The sequence below is a fragment of the Lissotriton helveticus genome, chromosome 10 (genome assembly GCF_964261635.1).
Source record: "Lissotriton helveticus chromosome 10, aLisHel1.1, whole genome shotgun sequence".
In the NCBI taxonomy this organism is placed as follows: Eukaryota; Metazoa; Chordata; class Amphibia; order Caudata; family Salamandridae; genus Lissotriton; species Lissotriton helveticus.
Window position 1 is genome coordinate 983,365,427 of NC_136071.1, and position 27,221 is coordinate 983,392,647.

General features: G+C 45.0%; 1 protein-coding gene across 1 annotated transcript in view; it reads right to left on the reverse strand.

Annotated features, from left to right (window-relative positions):
- LOC144785576 (uncharacterized) overlaps nucleotides 1–10,851 on the reverse strand; it is a 250,841-nt gene extending 239,990 nt beyond the window's left edge. Inside the window, exons 1-2 of the mRNA XM_078664408.1 lie at nucleotides 10,691–10,851; nucleotides 6,709–6,865 (exon numbers count right to left, since the gene is read on the reverse strand). Of these exons, the coding sequence (XP_078520534.1) occupies nucleotides 6,709–6,865; nucleotides 10,691–10,749 (216 nt within the window). The 5' untranslated portion in view covers nucleotides 10,750–10,851. The remainder of the gene's footprint in view (nucleotides 1–6,708; nucleotides 6,866–10,690) is intronic.
- Nucleotides 10,852–27,221: the final 16,370 nt, after the last annotated feature.

Sequence of the window (27,221 nt, forward strand, 5' to 3'; positions counted from 1 at the left end):
AAGTTGACCCCAGAGAGAATAAAAGCAATTACACAGATGAATGTTCCTAGCACGCAGAGAGAAGTACGTGCCTTTTTAGGTATTACCTCATATTGTAGGCAATGGATCCCAAATTTTTCTCTTTTGGCAAAACCGTTGGTAGCTTTGACTGGGAAAAATGTTCCGAGTCCAGTGCCATGGTCTGCCGAATGTCAGGAGAGTTTTTCTGAGTTACGAAATGCACTGTGTTCAGCTCCTGTATTGGGTACACCCGATTACAGTAAGCCATTCACGCTCTATGTCCATGAGAGAGAAGGTTGTGCGTTGAGTGTTTTGACACAGAAATTTGGTGATAAACAACGCCCTTGTGCGTATTTTTCATCAACGTTAGATCCGGTAGCTAGAGCGTTGCCTAGTTGCTTGAGAGCTACAGCCGCAGCTGCAGCCTCCATTCGACAATCTGCTGGTTTAGTAATGAACAACATGCTAGTGGTTATGGTTCCTCATGCTGTGGATACACTCATGAACCGAACCAAGACGCAGCACCTTACCAGTGCTAGATTATCAGGTTACGAACTGACATTGCTAGCGAGTCATATTCAGATCAAAAGATGCAATGTATTGAATCCAGCAACATTGTTGCCGACTAGTCAAGAGTCGAGTGATTCCGAACCACACGACTGTTGTTTCAGAACTGAGGAAGAAACAAAAGGACGAATTGATTTAAAAGACACTCCGTTATCAGATCCAGATGGCACGTTGTATGTTGATGGGTCTTGCTTCAAATTGGAGAATGGTGATGTGACTGCTGCCTATGCAGTAACGACTTTGAGTACGATTGTGGAGACTGCAAGAGTGAGTCAGAATTCTGCCCAGGCTGCAGAATTGATCGCGCTAACAAGAGCGTGCGTTTTAGCTAAGGGAAAGAGAGTGAATGTGTTCACAGATAGCCAGTACGCGTTCGGCGTAGCCCATAGTTTTGGCCGTTTGTGGAAAGAGAGAGGTTTCATTACGTCCCATGGGACTAAGATTCAACATGGTCAGCTAGTTAATGACTTGTTGGAATCTCTAACCTTGCCGACTGAAGTTGCGATTGTGAAATGCAGTGCTCATAAAGCAGTCACGGATGATGTTGGTCGTGGGAATGCTTTTGCTGATGAGACTGCAAAACAGACAGCTAGAAATATGATGAGTAGAATGTATGTTGCAACGTCTGCAAGATGGATTTCTGAGTCTGGAATGTGTGAGGACACAGTGGAAAGCGTGAAAGAAATTCAGAAAGAGGCGACTGAGGAGGAAAAGCTTGCATGGAAAGAGAGCACGGGTAAATTGGACTCGAGTGGGTGTTGGATTGACTTGTCGGAACAACAGCGTTGGATGTTGCCTGATGCGTATGTGCTTGCAGTAGTAACGATGGCACATGGAGCAGCGCACATCAGTTCTAAAGGGATTTGTAAGATGTTGGCTCCAGTTTGGAACAATGATGGGATTAGTAAGTGTGCAGAGAGAGTGGTGAGAAATTGTATGGTATGCTTGATGCATAATCCTGGCAAGGGAATCCCCACACCTGCAGGTCACTTCGCTCCTCCTTCCTGCCCCTTTGAAGTGATTCAGTTAGACTTCATTCATATGGATCGTTGCAACAATCTAAAGTACGTCCTAGTGGTAGTTTGCGCGTTCTCCAGATGAATCGAAGCATACCCACTGAAGGACAATACCGCTTTGTCCACTGCCAAAATCCTTCTTAAAGAATACTTCCCCAGATTCGGAATGCCACGGATTGTATGGTCAGATAATGGAAGTGAGTTCGTAGGGAAAGTTATGCAGAGTGTGTGTGCCGGCCTAGGGATTAGACAAAAGTTTCACAGTGCGAATCATCCCCAGTCCGCGGGTTTAGTTGAGGGTTACAATGGCACCCTTAAACTGAAACTTGCTAAGATACAAGCGTCCACGGGTTTGCCCTGGCCAGATGCACTGCCTTTGGCTTTGTTATCAACAAGAGCAACTGTACATTCTAGAGTAGGGCTTAGTCCATATGAAATAATTTTTGGTCGTCCTGCAAATGTTTGGGGGGTACCTAGACCGAAAGAATTTAAGCAGCTGGAATACCCAATGTTAATTGATTACCTTTTCGACTTGACTGCTAAATTGAGCCTTATTCACCAACAGGTTTTCGATGCATTGCCAAAGCCACCGGAGAGTCCAGGTCATCAGCTGAAACCTGGGGATCAAGTAGTCATTAGAAATTTTGCAAGAACGAAAAATCTTCAGCCCAGATTCGTTGGCCCCTTCCAAGTCTTATTGGCGACGAGAACTGCTATTCGTGTGGCCGGACGGAAGAATTGGATCCACACGACACACGTCAAACGTGTGCCTCTGCCACTTCCTTACGACAACTGGGTAAAGAAAGGAATCAGTGCCTCTGAAGCAGAACAAATACCCAGTTTCATCCCTTTCAGTGATGCAGAACTGATCACTGATACATCAAACTCTGACTCTCCTCCTGAAACTGCTCTTTTGAACCCTGAACATTTGCCATCTGCACCAAAAGAACATTTGTCATCTGCAAACGTGAACATTGCAACGTCGGCTGAAAATACATTGTTTCCAGATCAGACAGCTCCTGCAAAACTGAGATACAACTTGCGATCTCGCAATATGGACAAATAAAGCAGGAAACTGCCTATTTTCACATTTGAATTTTTTGATACCTTGCCTCCAGCCAGGAAGTTTGCTATTGTTTTGTTGTTTTAAAATTGCCTTGCCGTCTGGGTAGCCGTAGGGTCGTGGCTGTGTGCCTAGTTGAATCTGCGGGGGTCAGACACAAGGTCGATCTTTCTGTTAGTTCTGGGAACTCCCAGGGCTGATAGAGGCATTTTCATCTACGTACACATCATCAGTGGTCACGAGCGGATTGTAGAAGATGGAGCTTCCTGAGCTGCAACGAAAGAATGTAATTTATGTTCGCAGAAATAGACTGTACAGAATACTTCACAGCAAATGCTTTCTAATGCAATGTGCAGTTACATTTTTAATTGTTTTGATAACGTTGGTGGGTGGAATCATCTTTGGTGTGCATTTGATTTTTATGCCAATAACTACAGTACCTCCCCTTGATCCTACTACTTCTACGGTTTCTTCTATGCATTCTTTTCACTCGTTTCCTGAACACGAACAAGCTCGACGCTCAGAATTTATTAACAATACATTTGTACAGCTCTTGCATCAACACCAACTGGTAGTTAATACTACAGACTGCTGGGTGTGTGGCTTGATACCTCACACTATGGATAAAGGCATTCCCTATCTAGTCTTGCCTTTTAGCTATAATGGATCATTCCAGGCCTTTCAGACCATTTTTTCCTATGCCCTTGAGACCTATCCTCCGCGTCCACCACGGTCTACTAAATACAACTCAGCCAACAAAGCTTTAGTCCAGGGAATTATTGACATGATTAAAGACGTCAATAATACTCCATCTTACCCTAAAGATGAATTACGGGTGTATTTGAGTTGGAACTCTACAGAGTATCGCCTTAGTTTGGGAGAAAGCAAGCGTAAAAGCTCCACTTCAGTCTGGGTCGTGCCTCACCGAGGTCAGGTCTGTTTGCAAGGAAATGGGAGAAATCTGAGAGCTCAGCTAGGGAGGAGTGAGTGCGTTGCGACTTACGTATTTCCGTCTAACTCCTCCCCGGCCTTCCTTACTGCTAGGGGTACTTACTTCATCTGTCAAGACAGAGCGTATACATGGCTGCCTGCTGACTTCTCAGGTTCATGTTATATTGCTCGATTGTTACCTCCGACATACACTGCTTCTTCAGATTATCACAAGACCAGAGTAGCAAGAGGTGTCTTCAGCAAGGAAGATACCGCTGGTCAGGAAGCTGGAGACTTCTTCAAAGGTTTCCTTCCGTTTTGGGGGCCTATGGCCAATAGTAGAAATCTACGTCAACTAACACGGGTAGTTGAATCTACTATTACAGAAACTGCTGGTGCCCTTAGTAACTTAACAGCTGAGCTTCAGGCGGATCGTCTCATGACGTTGCAGAACCGTATGGTTCTAGACGTAATACTTGCAGATCGAGGTGGGGTATGCAGAATGATCCAATGAAGCTGCTGTGTTTTTATTCCCAATAATGCTCCAACCGTCTATGAAGCGATCTCTAAGTTACACAAGATTTCCGACTCTATACACGTAGACAAGGGAAACTGGTCCTTTATGGAGTGGTTTTGGACTCTGGTATCAGCGTGGGGATGGAAGGTTCTGATGGTCATTGGTGTCATCCTAGTATTTCTGTTCTCGTGCTGCCTTATTATCCAATGTGGTCCCGCTTTGTGTAGTCTCTGTGCTACAACCTGTTTCAGAAAACCACCTGCATTTGAAGAGAAGATATGAGACAAGATGATGATGCAACAACATGTCACTGACCTAATGAGCATAGAGTTAGACTCTGACATAGACTGAGTAATTGCCTATGTAAGGGCAAAAGGAGGGTCTGAGGTTCCGTGACGATTTTAACCCGTGTTTTTAACATTGTCGCAAATATATAATTTTGGTATCAGTGAACCGCAAATGATCCATTTAGTATATCCTGGTGTTTTCGCTATGCTACGAGCAAGAGCACTCCTGTTACAAACACATTTCTGATCTACCCGTGGCATCCATCTTAGAACACGGAAGCCATTTTGTATTCTTTGCCCTCACATAGTCAATGAACACGCAATAACCTCTTTCAATTAAGGACACGTAGGCTTTAGCCGGCAATTCACCTTGCTAGTGACACATGCACCTTAGGCAAGCAACACTGTGGCAGCATGACTCAGCAAGAGCTGCCTCCCCAGCCTGAGGCCAGTCCTGCTATACTGGTTCTCGTGTCCGTTGGCCTGATCATGATTAGGCGGCGGAAGCTGGTAGCCTTGCCCATTTACGACCCACAAACATCTCTTATCCTACTGTTCTATCTTCTGCACCTGGCTCTGCTCCTTTCCTTCTGGGCCTTTATTAGGGGGAGGTAACGAAATTTACGATGAGGCGGTCCGGGTCTTGAATGAGAAATTGACATGGGATTATGATGGAATAGTGGGAACCCCTCGTTCGTAATGTTTTGACATCAGATATTGTTGACGATTCCTGTGCAACGCCAAATATTTATTGTTTAAGATACAAAGGTTTTTGAATGTGCTAACATGTAAAGAATTTGCCTGAAGCCCAATATTCAGTATATAAGGAGCAACCCTCTTTGTACAAATTGAACAGGCTCCTAGATACTGCCCATGTGTAGTTTCTGTGACTTCTGTGTCCCTGCAGTAATAAACCTTTGGTCTTTGACGCCACCATCGAGAAACCCGTGTTTCTGTTTGTTTGTGCACCGAGGCAGGTAGAACTCCGGGGTCTTCGGGTGTTATCCCTGACACCTCTGGACAGAACCAAAAAGTCCAGAACTCCAGCGTTGCAATCATCATAAGTGTTTGGCCAGTATACCTGCGTAGAGTGCGTTGCTGTAGTCTGGCCTGCTGCTGACGAGGGCCCGGGTTACCTTTTTTCTTGTTTTGGTGGCGATCCACTTGTAGATTCTGCGGAGCATGTGGAGTGTGTTGTAGCAGGAGGAGGGGACGGTGTTGACCTGCTTCGACATGGAGAGGGAGGAGTCGAGGATGATTCCCAGGTTGCATGTGTGCTCGGTGGGTGTCGGTGCTGTTCCCAGCGCGATTGGCCACCATGAGTTGCCCCAGGCTGTGGGGGTGGATCCAAGGATGAGGACCTCCATGTTGTCTGAGTTCAGCTTCAGTCGGCTGTTCTTCATCTATTCGGCGACGGCCTTCATTCCCTCGTGGAGGTTGGTTTTGGCGGTGTGCGGGTCTTTGGTGAGGGAGACAATCAGCTGGGTGTCAACCGCGTATGATATGATGTTGAGATTGTGCTGGCGGGCGACGTGGGCGAGGGGGGCCATATAGACGTTGGACAGTGTTGGGCTGAGGGATGAACCCTGGGGAACACCGCAGATGAGCGTGCGGTGGCAGACTGTGTCGAAGGCGGCTGACAGGTCCAGGAGGATGAGGGCTGATGTTTCACCATTGTCTAGTTGGATTCTGATGTCGTCCGTGGTGGCAATGAGGGCTGTCTCGGTGCTGTGGCTTCTTAGGAATCCTGACTGTGATGGGTCAATGATGTTGTTGTCCTCGAGGTAGTGGGTCAGTTGCATGTTGATGACTTTCTCTATGACCTTCGCCGGGAGCAGGGAGATGGGACAGACGTTCTTGAGGTCCTTGGGGTACGCATGTTAGGGTATGTTCTCGGCAAAGAGCTTGTACTTTTACCGCTCATTAATTATGCATGTATCGTGTATTATTATTTTATTATTGATTCTTGTTCATGTACTTATGCACAGTAGGAGTACATATATTATGTTTTGTTTTAGACGATCCACAGCACATCCTTTAAATGCATGCTTTTGTATTTAATGAGCAAACATCATGTTCCTTTTCTTGCTCACTCTTTCTATGGCACCTGGTCCCAAGGCTCAAACAGCATCCATAATCCTGTTTGGGTAAAGCTGCCTCACGTGTAAACGGAAAGCTTTCCTCCGCAGTTTACACGTGCAGAAACCCGACCCCACCCTTGAGCGCTTATAAAAGGCAGCGCGGAAAACAAGTCTGCGCTTGTGTTCGTCTTCGGTTTTTCGGCTCGGCTCACCTGCGATCCAGCTTCTGCGGTCGTGTGAAACTTACCTGGTGACTTCCCCTGCAGCGCTCCTCGGCCGAGGCAGCTCCTGGGTCCCCAATGACATTATCTTCCCTGCGTCTTCCGCTACAGACTCCCTCTTCCTTTTTCGGCTTGTTCCTTCCGGCACCCGTCCTCCGAAGACCCGGAAACGATTCCTGCACCCTGCAAAACAAAAAACAAAAGAACGGTAAAATTGAAAGCTCAGAATAAGAGGACATCTAATTGTGAGTACATTATACTGATTTTAAAAACAAGCGCAAAGCACAATTTGTCACAAAGTGACAAATTGTGCTTTGCGCTTGCGTGAAACACGTTCTAACAGAGTTTGGAAGAGACATTACAAGACTGTGGAAAAGTGACTTTGAACAGTCCTTTTATTACTCATATGCTGGTTATTGCCTTGGAAGCAATATGACTTTGTGCATACAGTTAATTCATATGTGATATTTTATTATTGGACATCTTATCAGGGTGATAAGAAAAGTAAGCAAAGAACAGAGACATTTAAGGTTCAGAACTTTGTCATGTAGACTGTATGGTTAGTTTTATGTGTTTTCTTTTTCTTTTGTTCAAGTTTCTTTAGGATAGAGACTATTATATCTTCCCTAAAGCGCCCTGTCTGGAGACGTTGAAAACGCCAGATGAGAGAGGTACATTAATACCTAGACTGTTCTTGATGTGATTTGTGTAACTGCTTTGTGTTAATTGTGTAGTGTTTTTTACAAACACAGGTGGATAAGTAATGGTTATTCTATTTTCATTTCTTGTGCTAAAGACATCGCTCCACAAACAAGATGTTTCCCGCTCCTAAATGATGAAGGCAGAGTGAAAGGAAGAGTCCAGAGTATCAAAAGGAGCAGTGTTTCTCTTTTGTTATTTTATCCACTTCCCCCTTCCCTTGGGCTTCTTTCTCTACTGCATATCGCTGTCAGCTGTGCAGTGGGGATCGAGGTGTAAGAGAGGGTGTGAATTATCATCTCATCCTTTTTTCGTGGAAGCAGATGCCTCCCAAGTAGCGGTGGGTGGGGTTCTTTCTCAAAGAGATCCAAAGGATGGTCAACTACACCCAATAGCCTTTTATTCTAAAAAATTGCTACCTGCCGAACAGAACTACACTGTGGCAGAAAGAGAACTTCTGGCAATAAAAGCAGCCTTTACAGAGTGGAGAAATCATCTGTTGGGTGCGAAATTCCCGGTCACTATTTTTAGTGACCACAAGAATCTACAGTTTTTTAGTTCGGTAAAGGCTTTGACCCAGCGTCAAATGCGATGGTTACATTTTATTTAGCACATTTCACTTCGTAATCACTTACAGGCCTGGTACTCAACAGATCCAATCAGATGTACTTTCTAGGTATGGGCACACCACCGAGTTGAGTTCAGGAAAAGAGAATCCACCACCAATAATACCCCTTCAAAACATTGTAGCACCAACCCTCCAAAAAGACTTTCTTCAACACTATATGAAGAGCATTTACAGGTACAAGTACAAGACTGGTTGAAAGATACACACAACACCATTCAACAAGGGCTGTTATACCATAAGTCTTTATTGTATGTCCCTATCCTAGAATTACAAAACCAGTTACTGCAGTGGCATCATTCAGCAGCTTTAGCAGGTCATCCAGGGTGGGAGAAAACTTTAGCAAACATTCGTAAACACTTCTGGTGCTCAGCAATGGAAAAAGACGTCAAGTAATATGTGTTAGCTTGTCCTACATGTGCTCGACAAAAAACCTTGCATAAGGCCCCTGCAGGACTTTTACAACCTATGCCTATTACAAGCTCCCCTTGGCACACCATCAGTGTAGATTTTATGGTAGGCCTACCTCTAGTAAATAAGTGCACAACTATTTTGGTAGTGATTGATTACTTGTCTAAGTTGGCTCATTTTGTTCCCTTACAGAAGTTACCAACTTCCGTAGAATTTGCAGATATTTTCATTAAAGAAGTGATACGCTTGCATAGATTGCCGAGTAAGATAGTGTCAGAATGAGGGAGTCAGTTCAATTCCAAATTTTGAAAAACCTTGTGTAAAAAGTTAAAGGTTGAGGCAGCATTGTCGTCAGCGTTTCACCCAGAAACTGACGGACAATCGGAAAGGTTAAACCAGACGTTGTTGCAAATTCTAAGGTGTCTCATGACTGAATTCACTGACAATTGGGTAGAAGCATTACCTGTGGTAGAATTTGTCTATAACAATACTACACACTCAGCAACACATTGCACGCCATTCTTCTTCATGCAAGGATATCATCCAAGAGCATTACCGATAGACATAAATGCTTTGTTGCTTCTGAAACGATTGCAGTCTCTATCAAACATCCAAGAAACTGCCAAGAAACACCTCGTTCTGTACAAGACTAGAATGAAAAAACAAGCAGATAAGCATAGAACAGAGGCTCCTGTTTACCAGGTAGGGGATACAGTCTGGCTCTCTACAAAGAATTTGAATATTGATGGACCTCGTAAATTGCAACCCAGATTTGTAGGACCATTCACCGTCACAGCACTTATTAACCCGGTGACAGTAAAACTTGACTTGTCTGATGACTTCCCAGTACATTCAATCTTTCACATGTCCCTGCTTAAACCCTATAACCCTCAAACCAGACCTGAACCACCCCCTCCACCAATCCCAATACAAGGCCATTTAGAGTATGAAGTGAGACGCATTTTGGACGCAAAAAGGCTGAGAGGACATTTGTATTACTTGATTGCGTGGAAAGGTTATGTTGACACCGAAAACTCATGGGAACCAGCATCTCATGTGCATGCCCCGAGACTTCTTAGACGGTTTTATCTCGCTAACCCAACTAAACCATGGCCTGTGGGGGGGCCTTTGAGGGGACCGACTGTTGGGGTATGTTCTCGGCAAAGAGCTTGTCCTTTTACCGCTCATTAATTAGGCATGTATCATGTGTTATTATTTTATTATTGATTCTTGTTCATGTACTTATGCACAGTAGGAGTACATATATTATGTTTTGTTTTAGACGATCCTCAGCACATCCTTTAAATGCATGCTTTTGTATTTAATGAGCAAACATCATGTTCCTTTTCTTGCTCACTCTGTCTATGGCACCTGGGGCCCGATGTAGGCCGGTCGGTAACGGCCGAAAATCGGTATTTTCGGCCGTTACCGATCGGTAAATAGGTGATTGGCATGTAGGGGGCTTTATTTTACCGAATCGGTAAAATTACCGATTCGGTAATTTTACCGATTCGGTAAAATAAAAAATCGGTAAATTTACCGAATCTGAGCCACCCATATGTAGGTGGGACTCTTCAGAGTCCCAGGAGCCTTACCAAATCGGTATTTTACCATCAAATAAATTTGATGGTAAAATACCGATTCCGGTGTGCAGGCACATGTGTGCATGCACACCTATGCCATGTGAGAGGCAGACCTGCCCTTAGGGCATGTATGCCTGCCACATGGCACCCAAGCCTGTTTTGGGGGTGCCAGAGGGTGTCAAAGTGACACCCCCTGCACCCTTGTGGAAATCGGTATTTACCGATTCGGTAAATACCGAATCGGTAATGCCCATTCATTCCTATGGGCTTCATAGCCCATAGGAATGAATGGGCATTACCGATTCGGTATTTACCGAATCGGTAAATACCGAAATCATCCGATTCGGTATTCCAGCACATCTGGAATACCTACATGTCGACCCCATAGATTTACCAATTTTTAATAACCGAATCGGTAAAATTCGGTAATTTAAAATCGGTAAATCTATTTCACCTGCATCTGGCCCCTGGTCCCAAGGCTCAAACAGCATCCATAATCCTGTTTAGGTAAAGCTGTGCCTCACGTGTAAACGGAAAGTTCTCTTCCGCCGTTTATACGTGCAGAAACCCCACCCCACCCTTAAGCGCTTATAAAAGGCAGCGCGGAAAACAAGTCTGTGCTTGTGTTCGTCTTCGGTTTTCCGGCTCGGCTCACATGCGATCCAGCTTCTGCGGTCGTGTGAAACTGACGTGGTGACTTCCCCTGCAGCGCTCCTCGGCCGAGGCAGCTCCTTGGTCCCCGACGACATTATCTTCCCTGCTTCTTCCGGCTACAGACTCCCTCTTTCTTTTTTGGCTTGTTCCTTCCGGCACCCGTCCTCCGAAGACCCGGAAACGATTCCTGCACACTGCACCCTGCAAAACAAAAAACAAAAAACAAAAGAACGGTAAAATTAAAAGCTCCGAATAAGAGGACATCTAACTATAAGTACATTATCCTGATTTTAAAAACAAGCGCAAAGCACAATTTGTCACAAAGCGAATGTGGATTTCAAGACAGCGTGAAACACGTTCTAACAGAGTTTGGAAGAGACATTACAAGACTGTGGAAAAGTGACTTTGAACAGTCCTTTTATGACTCATTTGCTGGTTATTGCCTTGGAAGCGATATGACTTTGTGAATACAGTTAATTCATATGTGATATTTTATTATTGGACATCTTATCAGGGTAATAAGAAAAGTAAGCAAAGAACAGAGACATTTAAGGTTCAGAACTTTGTCATGTAGACTGTATGGTTAGTTTTATGTGTTTTCTTTTTCTTTTGTTCATGTTTCTTTAGGAAAGAGACTATTATATCTTCCCTAAAGTGCCCTATCTGGTGACGTTCAAAACACCAGATGAGAGAGGTACATTAATACCTAGACTGTTCTTGATGTGATTTGTGTAACTGCTTTGTGTTAATTGTGTAGTGTTTTTTACAAACACAGGCAGATAAGTAATGGTTATTCTATTTTCATTTCTTGTGCTAAAGACATCGCTCCACAAACAAAACGTTCCTCGCTCCTAAATGATGAAGGCAGAGTGAAAGGAATAGTCCAGAGTATCAAGAGGAGCAGTGATTCTCTTTTGTTATTTTATCCACTTCCCCCTCCCTTGGGCTTCTTTCTCTACTGCATATCACTGTCAGGTGTGCAGTTGGGATTAAGGTGGAAGACAGGGTGCGAATTATCATCTCATCCTTCAGGCAGAACTTACTGGATGTGCAGGTGAGTGAGACAGTGACAGATCCGCCTTGGGTTTCTTGAGAAGGGCATTGATCTCGGCGTGCTTACAGTTTTCCGGGAATGTGGCTCTCTCGAGGGAGATGTTAATTACTTTCCGTAGTTGGGGTGCCATGGCTGCATCTGCTTTGTTGAGTATGTGGTGAGGGCAGGAGAGATCCTGAGTGGATGGAGTTCATGATCTTGCATGTTTCGTCGTCGTTGACATTGGCCCAGGAGGTCAGGCGGTTGGTGCGGGAGGTGTTCGCAGGGTTGGAGGAGTCTGGCGTTGTTGCGGCAGTCGTGGTGTTGAAACTGTCGTGGATGTCAGCGATCTTGCTGTGGAAGAAGGTGGCCAGTGAGTCGCACAGTTCTTGTGAGGGAGGTATGTCGTTGGTGTTGGCGCTGGGGTTGGAGAGTTCCTTCACGATGCTGAAGAGCTGTTTGCTGTCATGTGCGTTGTTGTCCAGGCGGTTTTTGAAGGATGATCTCCTGGCTAATCTCATGAGGTCATGATGTCTGCGGGTGGCGTTATTGTGGGCTGTGTGGCTGCCCAGTGTTCGTTTGTGTAGCCAGTTCTTCTCCAGTTTCCGCCATGCTCTCTTGGACGTTAGGAGCTCTTCAGTGCACCAGGTGGCTCTCTTGCTGGTGCGGTTCTTGGATGGTTTCTTGATCGGGGCTAGGCCGTTGGCGCAGTCGTTGTTCCATTGTCTGAAGTTGCAGGCGGCGGTTTCTGGGTCGGTGGGTGGGTTCTGAGCGAGGGTGGTGATCAGCTGGTCTGCAGAGATTTGGCTCCAGTTGCGGCGGGGCAGCTGTTGGGTGCGGTGGTGCATGGTGGGCTTCTTGTAGGTGAAGTGGATGCAGCGATGGTCGGTCCAGTGGAGTTCGGTGGTGTGGTAAAAGGAGACGTGGGGGCTTGCGGAGAAGATGGGGTCAAGCATGTGGCCGGCGGGGTGGGTGGATGTGGTGACAAGTTGTCTGAGGCCGAGGTTGGTGATGTTGTCGATCAGGGTGGCGGAGTTGGCGTTGTTGTTCTCGAGGTGGAAGTTCAGGTCCCCGAGGAGGATGTAGTCCATGGAGGCAAGAGCGTGGGTGCTGACGAGGTCGTAATGGAGTCGCTGGACTGTGGTCGGGGTCCGGGGGGTGTGTAGACAAGGGTTCCTCTGAGGGTGGTGTTGGGGTTGGTGTGGATCCGGAAGTGTAGATGTTCGGTGGTGCTGAGAGCGTCGTCATCTGAGTGGGTGGAGACCTTGAGGGAGGATTTGTAGACGATGGCCATTCCTCCTCCAATTCCGTTGGTGCAGACTCTGCTGGAGATCTTGTAGCCGTCCGGGATGGCTATGGCAATGTCGGGTACCAAGGAGTCGGTCCACCATGTCTCGGTCAGAAAGGCGACGTCTGGGACATAGGTGTCGAGCAGGTCCAAGAGCTCGACGGCGTGTTTGCGCGCTGAGCGGGTGTTCAGGAGTATGCAGCGGAGGAGGTTGTGTCCAGTCCTTGGTGGTTTGGCGGCTCTATCGCAGGTGAAGCTGCAGTTGCGGCATGAGAAAAGTCCATGGGTGCGTTTTGGGGCGACCTGGAAGCAGGTGCGGACTTGGCCGGCGATGAGTGCGTGGATGGTGCTGGCATCGTAGCGGAGTCTGGCCTCGTTGTGTTCGCGGGGGCCAGGAGTTCTATCGCTGGGCGCGGTCCAGGTGCAGACGGGCACAGGCGGTCTTACCTCTGACGCGCCTCTGGAGCGCCAGGGGTGCGCCTGCTGCGCGCATCCCATTTAAGGCGGAGAGGGAGAGAAGAGCAGCTGGGAGGTGGCAGCGGAGCGGCGATCGGATGGCGAGGAGGCGGGCCACAGGGGAGCAGCGGCAACTAGAAAATGCACAAGTACAGTGGAAAACGAACAGCAGGATCGAGCTCACGGACTGAGCGGCAGCGAAGGGGGAAGGCACTCACACACAGGAGGAGCTGTGCGGCATGGGGAGCGTAAAGTCAACTATGGATATATGTCGAAGACTCACATTTTAACAAGGAAAGACAAATCAATGACATTGTTTGCTACCTCTTGCGAATCAAGTCATAATTTAAGCATACTATATCCCAAGCGCAAAAATAACTTAGTCAAAATTCCCAACGAATAGTCACATCACAAAGAGAGCTAACTGTGTGCTGGTGCCAGGCTGAATCAGACAAGTTTACCTGTACGGCTAAGTAGAAGCCGACATAATTTAAAAAGGTGATTCCTGGTAGTCACAGCACCCATTATAAACAGAGGCTGAGAGTGAGTGACACTTCATTAGATGTCTCCCCCAAAGCGGAGTCACAAAAGCAAAAAAACTGAGGGGCATATTATCAAGAACAGCATTAAATTTATTGTTGCTTTAGCAGCAGGAAACTGCCGCTAAAGCGGCGATAATGGGCTTGATAATATGCCCTTGAGAATTCCAATAGAAGCCCATGTTCACACCAGAACATGGGCTTCTATGGGAATTCACAAGGGCATATTATCAAGCCCATTATCGCCGCTTTAGCAGCAGTTTCCTGCCGCTAAAGCGGCGATAATTTCAACGCTGTTACTTGATAATATGCCCCCGAGTTTCTTGGGGGGTGTCAGGACCTACTTCCTTACAGTGCTCTAGTTATGTTTCTCTTTAACCATCCATGAGGATACTGTTTGCAAACTGGCATTTGCTATGTTTGCTTGAGAGATGCATAACATGGATATGTCCTAATTACTAATGGCCAGATTACGAGTCTGACTCGTGTTTTTGTGGCGGTGGCAATTGGGCCACCGCCACACAGGGGTTCAACCACCCATTTAAGACTTGGGCGGTCAGACCTGCATGACACTGGCGCCGATGCCAGGGAACCGGTCCCTGGCAGTTGCATGGCAGTCCTGAGGCCGCAATATTCTTGGTGAGACTGCGGCGGTCCCGCCAAGCATATTACAAGTTTCCTCTCCACTAAGGTTTTCATGGCAGTTCCACCACCATGAAAACCATGAAGGAGAGGAAACAAAGGGGGCCCTAGAATGACCCTTTGTGTCTCATGCCATGTGGATGCACACAGGGGGAGCCAAAATGTGACCCCCTATGTGCATGCACAACAGGGGCACCACCGTGGGAATGCCGAAAAACAGCCAGACAGACAGGAGGCAACTCCTTATCTGGCATTTGGCCCGATCACGGCTCTGGGGCAGTGGAAGCATGCCGGTGACATACCACCCACTCCTGCTGCGCCAAAAGTCATAATCGGGCCCTTAATGTTTCTGGTGTAACTGGAATGTCCCATAGCATGATTCTCAAAAATAAATGCAAAACTTCAGGTGGAGATATGCTTTTCTGCCTCATGTATTTTTATATTCAGTCCCTATGCACCAACATATCTGGTAGTGTGCCTGGAAACTCCACTAGGCTTAGCAGAGAGAACGAAAGTCCCTGTTCAAATGCACTTTTTTTCTCTACAGGAAAAATATTTTTCCATTCAAAGAAAGCCCTTCCCCTGTACTCCCACCAAATATGGAAGCAACTGTTTTCCCCTTCCCATCCTGGAACGGGAGTCCAGGATGAGATGAGGGTTGGATTAAAGTTTGGGGAGTGCCCACAAATGCCCATGTTTGCAGGAATTGCCAAACTTCCAAAACAAGCCATACCTTTAAACACACATATTCCACCCCTTAATTCGAATTTACTACTGCAACTTTGTCCACACTTGTGGAGGAGAAATACATAGTAGTAAGTGCATTTATGCCTGCGGGAAATCCCTAGCAGGTGTAAAAGAGGTATTTTTGTGTAAAAAACCTACATTTATGAACAAATTTACCTTTGTGAATAGGGACTATTAATGGACAGTATTATAAGTCTGCAGGTAACAAAGCAGTGAAACTAAAGTAGGTTTCATTTATTTTAATTTCTTGAGGAAGATAGTTGTGTTAATAAACCAGGTCGTCCAAAACATCAATAATTTGTATTGATATACAGCCACAAGTACAAGTTCATAAACTGAGGCGCCAATAAATTATTTGTATATTGACTCATTTCGAACTAAGAGCCCATTGTTATGTGTGTCACTGTAATAATGTTTATACCTTCCTGTTAAGCAGGTAGGTAATTTGTAAACTTGCAATTTTCACTCACACTGATTATACACTGGTTCACTGTTTTAGACCTTGATTAGAAGTGCCCAGGAAAATATAGTGCCAGTCATCACAACCAATGACATCTCATATCCTGCTATTTAGAATTCACCAGGTTTTTAGGTCTCGTCTGCGTTTTGTGAGAGAGGGATTTCAGGCTTTAATCCTTGCCCCTCATTTCAATTGGCTGGCGTCACCGTTTATGCTAAATGGTGGCCTGCCATTGGGAATAAGCTGTTTGCGTTGCCTCCCTTTCGCGTTTTGGTCCGGCCCAGAATCGCCTGCTTCACGGCTGTCGTGAAGCAGTTTCTTATCTCAAGAGGCGTGTTATATAAACAAGCCCTGAGATCCAATCTGGATGGGCCATCCCAAAAGGAGACAGGGCGCCGCATGTTTATTTTTGCATCGCGCGTTCTGAAAGCGCGATGCAAAAATAAACAGCAGCTGCCTTCTCGCAATGGCGAGCTCTTGTTTTTTTTTATCTCCCACTTTCCTCTTGTAAAATGCTGACATTTGTGAAGGGTTAACTGAGTTTGAGGCGTGCGACCCCATTGAGATGTAAGGGAGGAATCTCGCTTGCTAGGAGAATGAAGAGGTGTCCAAGCTGGTGCACACCCTGCAAATGAGATTGTTTGAGAGGCACACGTGAGTAATATGGGTGGTTCTTCCCTTGAAGCAGCATACAGGGGTCTGCGAGGCAATTGATGGTGATAATCTCTGTGGTAAGGCGAGCACATGTGCCTTTCATGCACACTCTGACACTGGACGTTAAAATACATGGCGTTTGTGCTTGTGACTGTGTGCTGTGTTATTATGCACACTTCGTGCCACTTTCCAACTCAATTACTATACCCCTCCTTGCCCGCTCTGTGCTGCTTCCTCCGATCCCACCTTGCCCATTGCTTGTTTCCCATTGATTCCCTATACAGTTTCTGTTGCGTTGTTATTCGCCCCCCTCCTTGTGCTCATTCATTGCTGCCTCACCAGCACCCTGGGGCTCCCAGAGTTTACTTCTGCCCCCTCTGATCCCCATCACTAGCTCCTCCTTGGCCCCTCTCCTTGCAGTCTTTAAAAATAAACAAATAGATTTTTTTTTTCTAAATGTTTTCGGACCCTGCCACTGTTATTTGCTGGTGGGCCTTTGCGCACCTTCAAATTCTTCTTTTCCCCCAAAAATATATAAAGCTCCAAAAATGGTGTTCACCACCCGAAGTGTTAAATAAAAAGTAAAATAGTGACTGTGTCACACTGTTTACATCATCATGCTGCGGAGCTGCAATAGAGGCATATCATCACAATCTTTTTTTCCATTTTTGCCGGTACTGCACAGCATCAGCAAAGAAAATGCCAAAGCCAATAAATAGGCTGAAAAGGAAAAACATTTAAGCTTTGGCAATGATTATTCTTTTTAGCTCAGGTAGGACGATCCTGAGTGGAAATGTACGGAATGTTTCTTTTAAATTCAGCGTGTCGAGATATTGCTGGGTGGGTGAGACTATGCAGATTATCTCGAGTATGTCAAAGTTTTTGTAGTTGGAGGAGATGCAGCATCTTTTTTTTTCGGTTGAGTCTACCAGGCAGAGCAAGCTGTCTACTTACGAAAGACATATTACAGGCTTCCCAAGAACATACAGGGGCTTGCAGTCCGCCTTTTGCTGCCTGCTTTCTGCTGGGTGTGTTTCCTTGTTCCAGCCTGTCCATATTGTGTTTGTCCTTCCCATGTAACACAGCCTCTTTACTATCTCTTTGATTAACTGTCTTCTATGCCTGCTCTGACCACTTTAACAAATCTGCATTTTACTTATTGTCTCCATGGGAGGGAATGTGTTTTCCATCGGTGTCCCGTATGTGCTTTTCTCCCCCATGTTGCTCTATCTCTCTCACCGATGTGCTTTACTCAGCCACCCTCACTCGTATTGGTCTCTCTCACCTGTGCTCTTCCCCCCACCATTTTGTTTATTCTCTCCACTCACCCTTTTACTTCTCCCCTGCAATATTGCCAAAATGTTGAGTGTGTGGGCATGCTAATAGGGGATAATCTGCTGCATGGCTCAACTTATAAGGTCCCAAAGGCGAGACCGATTGGCTATGCCAATGCTTGTTTAACATGTTTCAATCATCAACTTCCTCATAAAAATGGGGGATAATATTCCTATGTTCATGCCTTTTGCACTGAAATATGCAAGTCCTTGTACTTATCGCGTCTTTTTTCACCTATTACATGTTGGCAGGTTCAAGAGGGAAAAAGGACAGTGTGAACTTTGTCATATATTTCTAATTGTGATTCCTGGTCAAAAGTTTTAGGGGCACTGCTAGACCTGGCATCCTTGGTATGGTTCTTCCCTAACTTTTTGGCTTTAATCCTCCATTTCGCTGAGTTTGTGATTGCTGGATTTAAGACTCTACACACGTTACCACTTCTAACCAGTGCTAACATGCTTGTGTTCTCTCCTTAAAACATGGTCGAATAGGCTTACACCTAACTGACCTATTTAATTTACTTGTATGTCCCTAGTAAAATGGCACTACATATGCCCAGGGCCAGTAAATTAAATGCTAGTAGTGGGCCCGCAGCCATGATTGTGCCACTCACTTGAGTCCTTTAAACATGTATCAGGCCTGCTGTTGCAGCCTGTGTGTACAGTTTTAAAACTGCTAATTGAACCGGACAAAATAAACCTTTTGCCAGGCCCAATCCTTTGTTTTAATACGTATGAGTCACCCCTGTGGTAGGCTTTAAACAACCCATTCTGCAGCGTGCAGTGTATTTAAAAAATAGGACATGCACTTTTAAGTTTTACTTGCCATGGCACTCAAAAACCCTTACATTTGTTTTTCACTACTGCAAGGCCTGTCTCTCCAACACGATAATTTTGGAGCTAGCGTATTACATTTAATAAGACCTCTTTAATGGTAAAATGGGATTTTTATTTTTAGTCATAATTCAGAAAAATTGCACTTTTAGAAAGTTGCCATTTATTTGTCCTATGCATTTGGTGCTTACAGCCTGATCCTGGGTCACATAAGCTGGCAGATGATCTTTGAATATTGCTCCCAGACAGTGTGACAAAGGGAAGATAGGTGTTGGCAGGATGGGCCACTCAGAATTAACGAGGGGGAGGAGCACTCACCTACCACACTTGCACATCATGTAGGCTCTGCTTGAACACACTCACAAAGGGTTTGACACTGGTGTATTGTGACAACAAACAATACTGGAACCAGGTCAGGGAGGAAGAGGATGTCAGACATCCCAGGGCAGTGGAAACCTCTAGGAGCTTCTCCAACTGTAAAGTGGGCACTAGGTATAAATATTTGACCTTATTTTTCTTGATGGACTGCTGTCCTGCTGTGGTGACCTGCTGATCTGCTGCCATATTGCTGGGTGAGAAGGACTGGAGCTGCAGCTGTAAACACAGGAACCCACGGTGACTCCAAGGGCTAGTTGGCTGACCTCCTGATCAGAAGTAGGGGTGGGAGGAACTCATGGAGTTTTACTCCGTGGAATTCCAAAGAGTTACATAAAAACTCGGAGAAATTCTGCAGAGTTTCACGCACGAACAGGTGGAAAATATGCACATTCTACTGTTGGTGCTGCAATTTAGTGCTGGTAGTAGGAGCAGCGCTGAAAAATGTGTGCGAATGTCACCATGAGGTGCAGAAGAGCATTTGTCGATTCAATTTGATTTAACTGCTGCTCGAATAGAACATTTACTTGATCAGCAGCAAATCTACTTGAGAAGTGGTCATCTGACAGCAACTGCTTGCAACTGCCTGTGTTTGACAGTTGTGCTAAGAGAAACCATATCTCGTTCATGCTCACTCTTCTGGAGCCTCACCATGCAGCGATTGGCAGAATTTGGCTGCAATTCTGAGCTACACGAGTGATGCGGAGTCATCAAATTCCCACAATTCCGTGGGCTGAATGAAACCTTCTGCACACCCCTGATCAGAAGCCTCAGAGACAGAACAGGCTCCCAATAACTTTCAACTCAACACCCAGATCTGCTATGTCTGAGTCCTGCCTTCCTAATTGTGGTGGCACCCTAGTCCTTGACCCTTGGAATTGGGCCTAAATGTGCTGTGCCAGCCCATCTGTGGACTCAGCAAAAATTACGCATCTCCTCCATGGTGCATATCCCGCAGAACTGCTACATTGCCTCTGCTGTTTGGTACATCGCACTCGGAACCAATGCATCACCTCTGCTGCACGAACTTCCCCAATGCAAGGACTTCACATTGCCAGTGCAGCCTATTGGAACTACCACTGCTCAACTCATCTCCACAGACAACACCGTCTAGCCCAACTCAGTTGGTCAAAACTGCTGCTGCAAGATGCATCTCTTTGCAAAGACATCGCCTTGCACTGTTCATCTCCTCAGAATTGTCATTGCGTGATGCACCTCTCCACCCAGACCTCATGTCGCCTCTGCTGCAAGACTCTTCCTCAACTCGGGACTCTGCATCTCTCCGCAACTAGGTTTATGGTACTGTGCTTAGCGGGGTAAAGGTTGTCCCTGTAGCCAGTCTGCACGTCATCAAGGTCGGCCTGAACTTTTGACTTTGTCCTGGTCCAAATCGCCCACATAACCGCAGTTGGCGCTTTGTCCTTTTTCGCACTATTTTCACTAAAATCTATGAACTTGCATATCTCTGGTTCTACTGATGGATTTTTGATGTTTTGGTCTTGTTTTATTTATTAAACATTACTCCATGTTTCTAATTCAGCATGGGATTCTTATGGTTTTGTCTTTTCATGTTATTACTGTTTGAAGTGTTACACAAATACTTTACACATTGGGGCTCATTTACTATATTTTGATGCACATCACCACAGTAAGCCTTCCTGCTGCCCTGTGTCAAATTAAAAGGGCAGGAATAAACCATAGCTACAAGATAGAGTGCATTCCTGTCCTTCTCCCCTATGCCGGAACACAAAGAGCAGCCATGTGACAACACAGACATACTTTCTCCATGGCGCAATGGTGCTTTTTTTGCATGGATGATTGTTGTTGTGCAGGAAGGGACACATTCCTGCACCTAAATAGTTATTAATGGTGTTTTTCTCATTCTTTGTTTGCTACAGAAGGTTCTAAAAGTATTTCTCTTTGTTGCACCACTCCTATTCCTCCCCTGGGGAGGCATAGAATTTTGACACATTCCAGGTTCATGACACTTTCAAATCAGGGAATGTGAAAGGTTCCATGGGTGTTGCATGGGAACACCCAAAGCAACACCATGGAACACCCCTTTCACGTAGAGTAATGCATGAAAGGGGCCCATATTTACAAGGCCATGAAAAGTCATTTAGGATGACTTTACGTTTCTTTGTAAATAGGGGCAGGCACATTGCACTGCCAGTGCATTTACAAAAGTGAAGCACAAGCGGCGCAATGGGCTTGTAAATGAGGCCCATTGTCTCTAAGTTAGGCCTGGCTGCTCTGTGCCAAGCTGATGTTTATTTGTTACTTGACCCTGATAAGGACTGCAGTTGCTGCTTGAGTAGGGTGTACCCCCCTCAACTAGTAACCCCATTTCTTACAACCATAGTATAAGGAGGCACTTGTAACCAAACGCTTAATGAATGTTTTTTTAATTCTTAGATTTAGATGTGTATTAGATCTCCTCTCATCATGATTATTTTTAACCTGCAGTATTTGAAAAAAATCCTAATATATGTAGTCTTGTCATATCATTTTAAGTATTAGAATTTTGACCTACTCATAACATGTCAACCCCTGCTAAAATCTCTATTGCCCGCTGGTTGGTAATATGAGTGGTGTGATGAAGTCTGCACCCTGGCAGTTTTCCCTATGGACATATCTGCAGGTCATAGCTGCTGATATAAACTGGGGGAGAAAATGTCTGGTACATACCAAGACATGAGGATTTGGGTACAGAAGGCATCACAGTGTGATTGCTATGCCCCAATTTGAAGGGGACACTCGTAATGTGGGCTATTTATCACAATTGTTAAATTCCTAATACTGGGGTATTGGATCTAATGGTGCGATAAAGCATTCTGTTGGACAGAAAGACTAGGAGAAACTGAATGACAATGGACCAGATGCACAACGAAGTCGCAATTTGTGAGGCTCAATATGCCATGTACAGCAGTGTGTTTAACACTGTTTACGGTTCCTGGTGGTGTCGCAAATTGTGAGGCTCATTAATATTGAGCCTTTCTCAATTTGTGAGCCCATTGGGAATGACAGGCCCTCCCAGGTATGGTGACCTGCTGGATTCAGCAGACCACAATGTCTGGGACTGTTTTTAAATAAAGCATGTATATTTTATAAATGCATCCCATTTTCCTAAAAGGAAAAACATTTTGCTCGAGACAGTCACAAAGTGGAAGGTGTCCCCTGGGGATCCCTTCCAAGTTGCGACTGCATTACCACCCTCTTGAAGAGGGTGGTAATTTGCAAGTGTTTTGCAACCGCAATTGCGGTCACAAAACATTCATACATTGAATTGCGGACGCTATTGGGAAGGGAACACCTCTTCCTAATAGCGACTCGCAATTCTTAAATAGCGAATTGCAAATAAATTGTGACTCGCTATTTAGGAATTGTACATGGCACAGGGCCATATTGCATGCGCAAACGGTTGCGCTTGCAATTCAGGGTTGTACATCTGGCCCTAAGAAACAGTTATGAATAATTCTTTCTTCAGACAACGGGCACACATACAATTGGGGACAGGCCTTGGAGCAGTTGCATTCAAATTCTTTTTTGACATAGAAGTAAGATCATGGTCAGAAAGAGGGGTCACTGATCGGCAGGCCCTTATGCCTTCCTTAAAGCCTGCTGGTTCTTAATGGATCTTCTAAGTTTCATAAAGCTATTGTTGAAAAAGTATTGCTCCACTCAACTGCAACACAAGAAGCAGCTATCCCACAATTCGGTTTGTCCAGGGAAAATGTTTAAAATATGTTGGCATATGTTGTGTTTACAACCTAATGTTCTTTTATTTTAAAATAAAGCATGTAAATGTGCATACAATTGCTGTGTCATGTTGAATGTCTTGCTTTAGACAGGATGCTCTAAATTAGGTTAGATTTTGCAGATGCTTGTAGCAGACTTCGGGGCATATTAGCAAGAACCTCATTAAAATCATTGCCGTTTTAGCGGCAGGAAACTGCCGCTAAAAAGGCGATAATGGGCTTGCTAATATGCGTTATGGAATTCCAATAGAAGCCCAGGTTCGATGTGCAGAAAATCTAACCTGTGCTTCTTTTGGAATTCTATAACGCATATTATCAAGCCCATTATCGCAGTTTTAGCGGCATCTTCCTGCTGCTAAAACGGCGATCATTTTAACGAGGTTCTTGCTAATATGCCCCTTTGTTCCTTGTTCGGTTCAGATGATTACGTTTGACTTTTCCATATTTACAACACTTTACTAAAGTAGGTTAGCATTCACTTATTGCAGGAAACTAGAATGTAATTATTGAGTGATTCATATGTTTTGTAAGTAATTTGGCAGCAATAGGCAGCTTTGCATGAGAAATACAGGGTGATGGAACACAAACACAGAGCGCAATGTTTCAAGGAGGACCACAACAACCACTGTTTAGATAAAAGGTGAAACAATGCAAGTTCCTCATTAGCATCAATCAAATGTGTTAGAATTATGGAAACACCTTAGGACTGATCAGGTGTCCGCTAGAGTTTCTAATGCATCTTCTCAAGTTAGGGCAACAATGCTGTCTTCGATTTCTATTCTAAATAAGAAAGGGGTGCACATTTGGGTATGAGCAATGGGTGCTGTAAAGTATAAGATAGGCCAGAAAAGCACCAATGATTGTGATGTGTAGAGGTGTTTTTCAATTGTACATAGAGAGAAATATATGGATATTCAATTCATCAAGACATTTTTGGTGGTCTCTTTTGAGCCTGAGATGCAAGACAAGGGCCCCTGAGAGTAAAGTTACATCCTCAGACTGATTTTTAACAGCTCTCAAATGTGTCTATATTTCTCTAACCTATTCCTGGGAAAAGTATAAAAGCTTCTTGATATAGCAGTGACAACGTTCCCATTACCAAACACTGATTTTGAGAGTAGAGGTGTGAAGATAAGTTGAAAAAGAACATCTCAGTCTGTAAACTGTGATGTGTTTGCTTTCATTCACATCAAACTGTATCCGAGGAACCAGATCTGGTGGTCTTGCTTTGTCCTACCTCGCTCCTAAAACATGGAATGACAATACAAATGCACATAGCATGATATCTTGGTAAAGGCAAGTTCTCTAAGCCTCGGAAATAGGCTACTAGTTTCCTAATCATTTTGGTATTTGAACATTAAATACATTATCCCAGAACTAAGGACCTGAATTACACGTTGGCGGATGTACTCCTTCCATTAGAGTGATGGATTAGATTAGATTAGATTAAATGTATTGCACAGTTAATTAAAACTCACAATGTAAAATACATTGTTTGAAGAAAAAGTGGTTAATAAGAGAGATAAAGGAATAATTATCAATAGTTAAAATTTTTCAATGGTTCAGCTTGTTCTGCATTTGGGCCAAGAGTTCAAAGGATGACCTAGGACATATTTCCGGCTATTAGACTGTTGCTTCTTTTTGTGCCTCCTTGATTCTATTTGCCACTGCGTCAAGGAATTTTGTGTTTCTGCAGTTTAGTTGGGCCTCACTTGGGTTGAAGCACAGTTTAACTGCCTGTCGGCAGGTCCTGACTCCCTCCTGGTTCTATTTTACGCGTAGTAGTGTTCTCCTTATATCCATTAAGCTGGGACAAATACATATTATATGGGTTAGGTCTTCGGGTCCTGCCCCGCAGAGACGGCAGGTTTGATCTTTATGGTTCCTTTCCCATGGCTCCAGATGAGGGAGGATCGGTAGTACGCCTAGTCGAAATTTTAAGAATTTCTCCTTTGTCTTCTGCTTGAAGCCGTGGTCTAGGTATGCTTGTGGTTTGAGAGTTTTATAGTCGTTTAAGACTGTCCAGCCGTGGGCCCTTTTCGCCAGGGTTTCTTTGTCTTCAAGTAGCGATACTATTTTCGTTGTTTTTGTTACTTGCTTTTTAAAGCTTTTGTGATCTACTGAGCTGTTCCAGAGGCCAGTCAGTTCTAGGCTTTCTAGTGATTGCATCAAGTACTCTATAGCGTGTGATCGTTCGTGTCTTTGCAGTTCGGTCCAGAGGTGGGTGTTTAGAGTACCTGGCTCTCCGTTTCTGATCTTGTGCCAACATTTTATAAAGCTGCCCCTTCTTTCCATCGTTTGTTTTTGTAACCCAAATTCCAGACGAATTTGTGCTGGTGATGCATAACTAGGAAGCTGGAAGATTGACCTGTAGGTTTTACCGATCACTTTGTCTAGTGTCTGTGCATCCTTTCCGAGGGTTGATTGACTCCCGTATGTTAGTGTTGGTTGGAGGCGAGCTCTCAGTACTTGTAGGAGGGGATCAAGCGTGTGGTGTGGCAGGATCTTCTTAAGGGGTTTCATTGCGAGATAGTTCATGGTTCCTTTTTGGTAAAGTGTCTCTAAATGGGGTTTGAATGACCCTCTGCTGTCCACCAGAACAGCCAGGTACTTGTAGCTCGTCACTTGGTCCAGTTTGTGACCATCCAAGAACCAGGTGTTCTTCCTGGTCTTATTATAGTTCACTGCCATGGTTCTTGTTTTTTTCAAGTTGATAGTTAGGCCGTTACGTTGTGAAAAAGAACTGGTGGTATTTAGGAGATGTTGGAGGCCTGTTGGAGTGCGGCTTATTAGAACAAGGTCATTGGCATAAAGGAGATTGGTCAGTGTAATGTCCCCCAACCGGGGTGCATGCGAGTTGGTTTTATCCAGTTCCTCTGGGAGGTCTGCCAGGTAAAGGTTGAACAAGGTAGGGGCTAAGACGCACCCTTGTTTCAGGCCGTTATGGGTGTTGATTCACCTTGAAAGGTGCGTCCCTTTGCCCAGCTTGATCCGGACCCAGGTGTTGGTCTGGAGTAGGATAATTTGTTTCAAGAGCAGTTCTGGAATCCCCAATTTTTTGAGCTTTTGCCATAATGTGCCCCGGTCCACGTGGCCAAACGCTGAACTGTAATCTATGAAACATAGGAACAGTGGGGTTTTTCCTAGTTTTGCCGCGTCTGTCAGTAATGATAGAGCCATGATGTTAGTAGTTGTTCCCTGCCCTCTGCAGAATCCTGTTTGGGTTGGTGGGATTATATGCTCTGTCTCCGCCCAGAGTGTCAGTTCTTCTAGTATTATACCGGCGTAAAACTTTGCCTCTATGTCTAAAAGGTCTATCAGCCGATAGTTGCCTGGGTTGCTCCTGTCTCCTTGCTTGTAAATTGGGCTTATAATAGAGCCTTTCCAGGATTCCGGGCATGCTTCTAGTTCCAGTGTGCTTGTAAAAAGCGGCACTAGTGTGTTGCTCCAGAACTCGATATCGTGCTTGAATATTAACGGTGGAATCCCATTAGGACCCGGGGCTCCCTCCGTTTTCCCATTCTTTAATTGGGTTTTTATCCGGTTTGCGAGTATTTTGATGTCATATTCAATGTTGGATGTTGGGGTGCTGTTATCCTTTTCTCCCCCTGCCATCTTTTCGTTGACTAGTGCTCTTGTGCTACATTACTGAGCCCTTTTTCTACCTTTGTTGCTGCTCTGTCCTCATTGCTATGGTCTCTTTTTTGTGCTGACGAGCCTGTGGCTGTATCTTCGTTTGGTTTGTTAAAATGGTTATGCAGATAATCTGCCCAGACTGGCTCTGCTATGTATGAGCTTATCCCTTGGTGCCCTGGGTGTTGCAAGCTATGAATTGTTTTCCAGAAGTTGGCGCTGTTTTTTAGTTTGGAATCGTGCTTTATTTTTGCCCAGAATTCGTCATTCGCCTGCCTTTTATTTTCCCAAGTTGCTTTTTTTAGGCTTGCTTTTAGGCCGTGTAGGGTGTGTTGTAAAGGCTCTTTTATAGGCCTTATTCGCAGTTGTTTTAGGGTATACTTTATGTCCTTTTTAAGGCTTTTTATCTCCGGTGTGACTGTCTTTCTTAATATGATCTTAGGGGGTTTGCCTTTTAATATCCTTGTTACTGGCACCTAGTTGAAATGATCTGATGCTGTCGAAGAAAGGGAGGGTTACAAATGTGTATAGTCTAGGTAGGTGGAGGTTACGGAGGTGTGATAAGTTGATGCTGGGGGGATATCTTCTTTAAACCGGCCGTTCAGCGCCCTCAGGTTTAGTTGCTCTAGATCTTTTAATAACTGCTTTGAGCACTTTGTTTGTTTAATCACCTGCACTTGTGCTTGCGGTGGGATTCCCCAGGCTCTATTGAGTTCTTGTGCGAGTTCCTCGTCCTCTGTACTTCCAAATAGAAAGAGGTTAAAGTCTCCTGCCAAGATCAGGTCATCGGCGTCCCCCTCTTCCAGGATTCTTG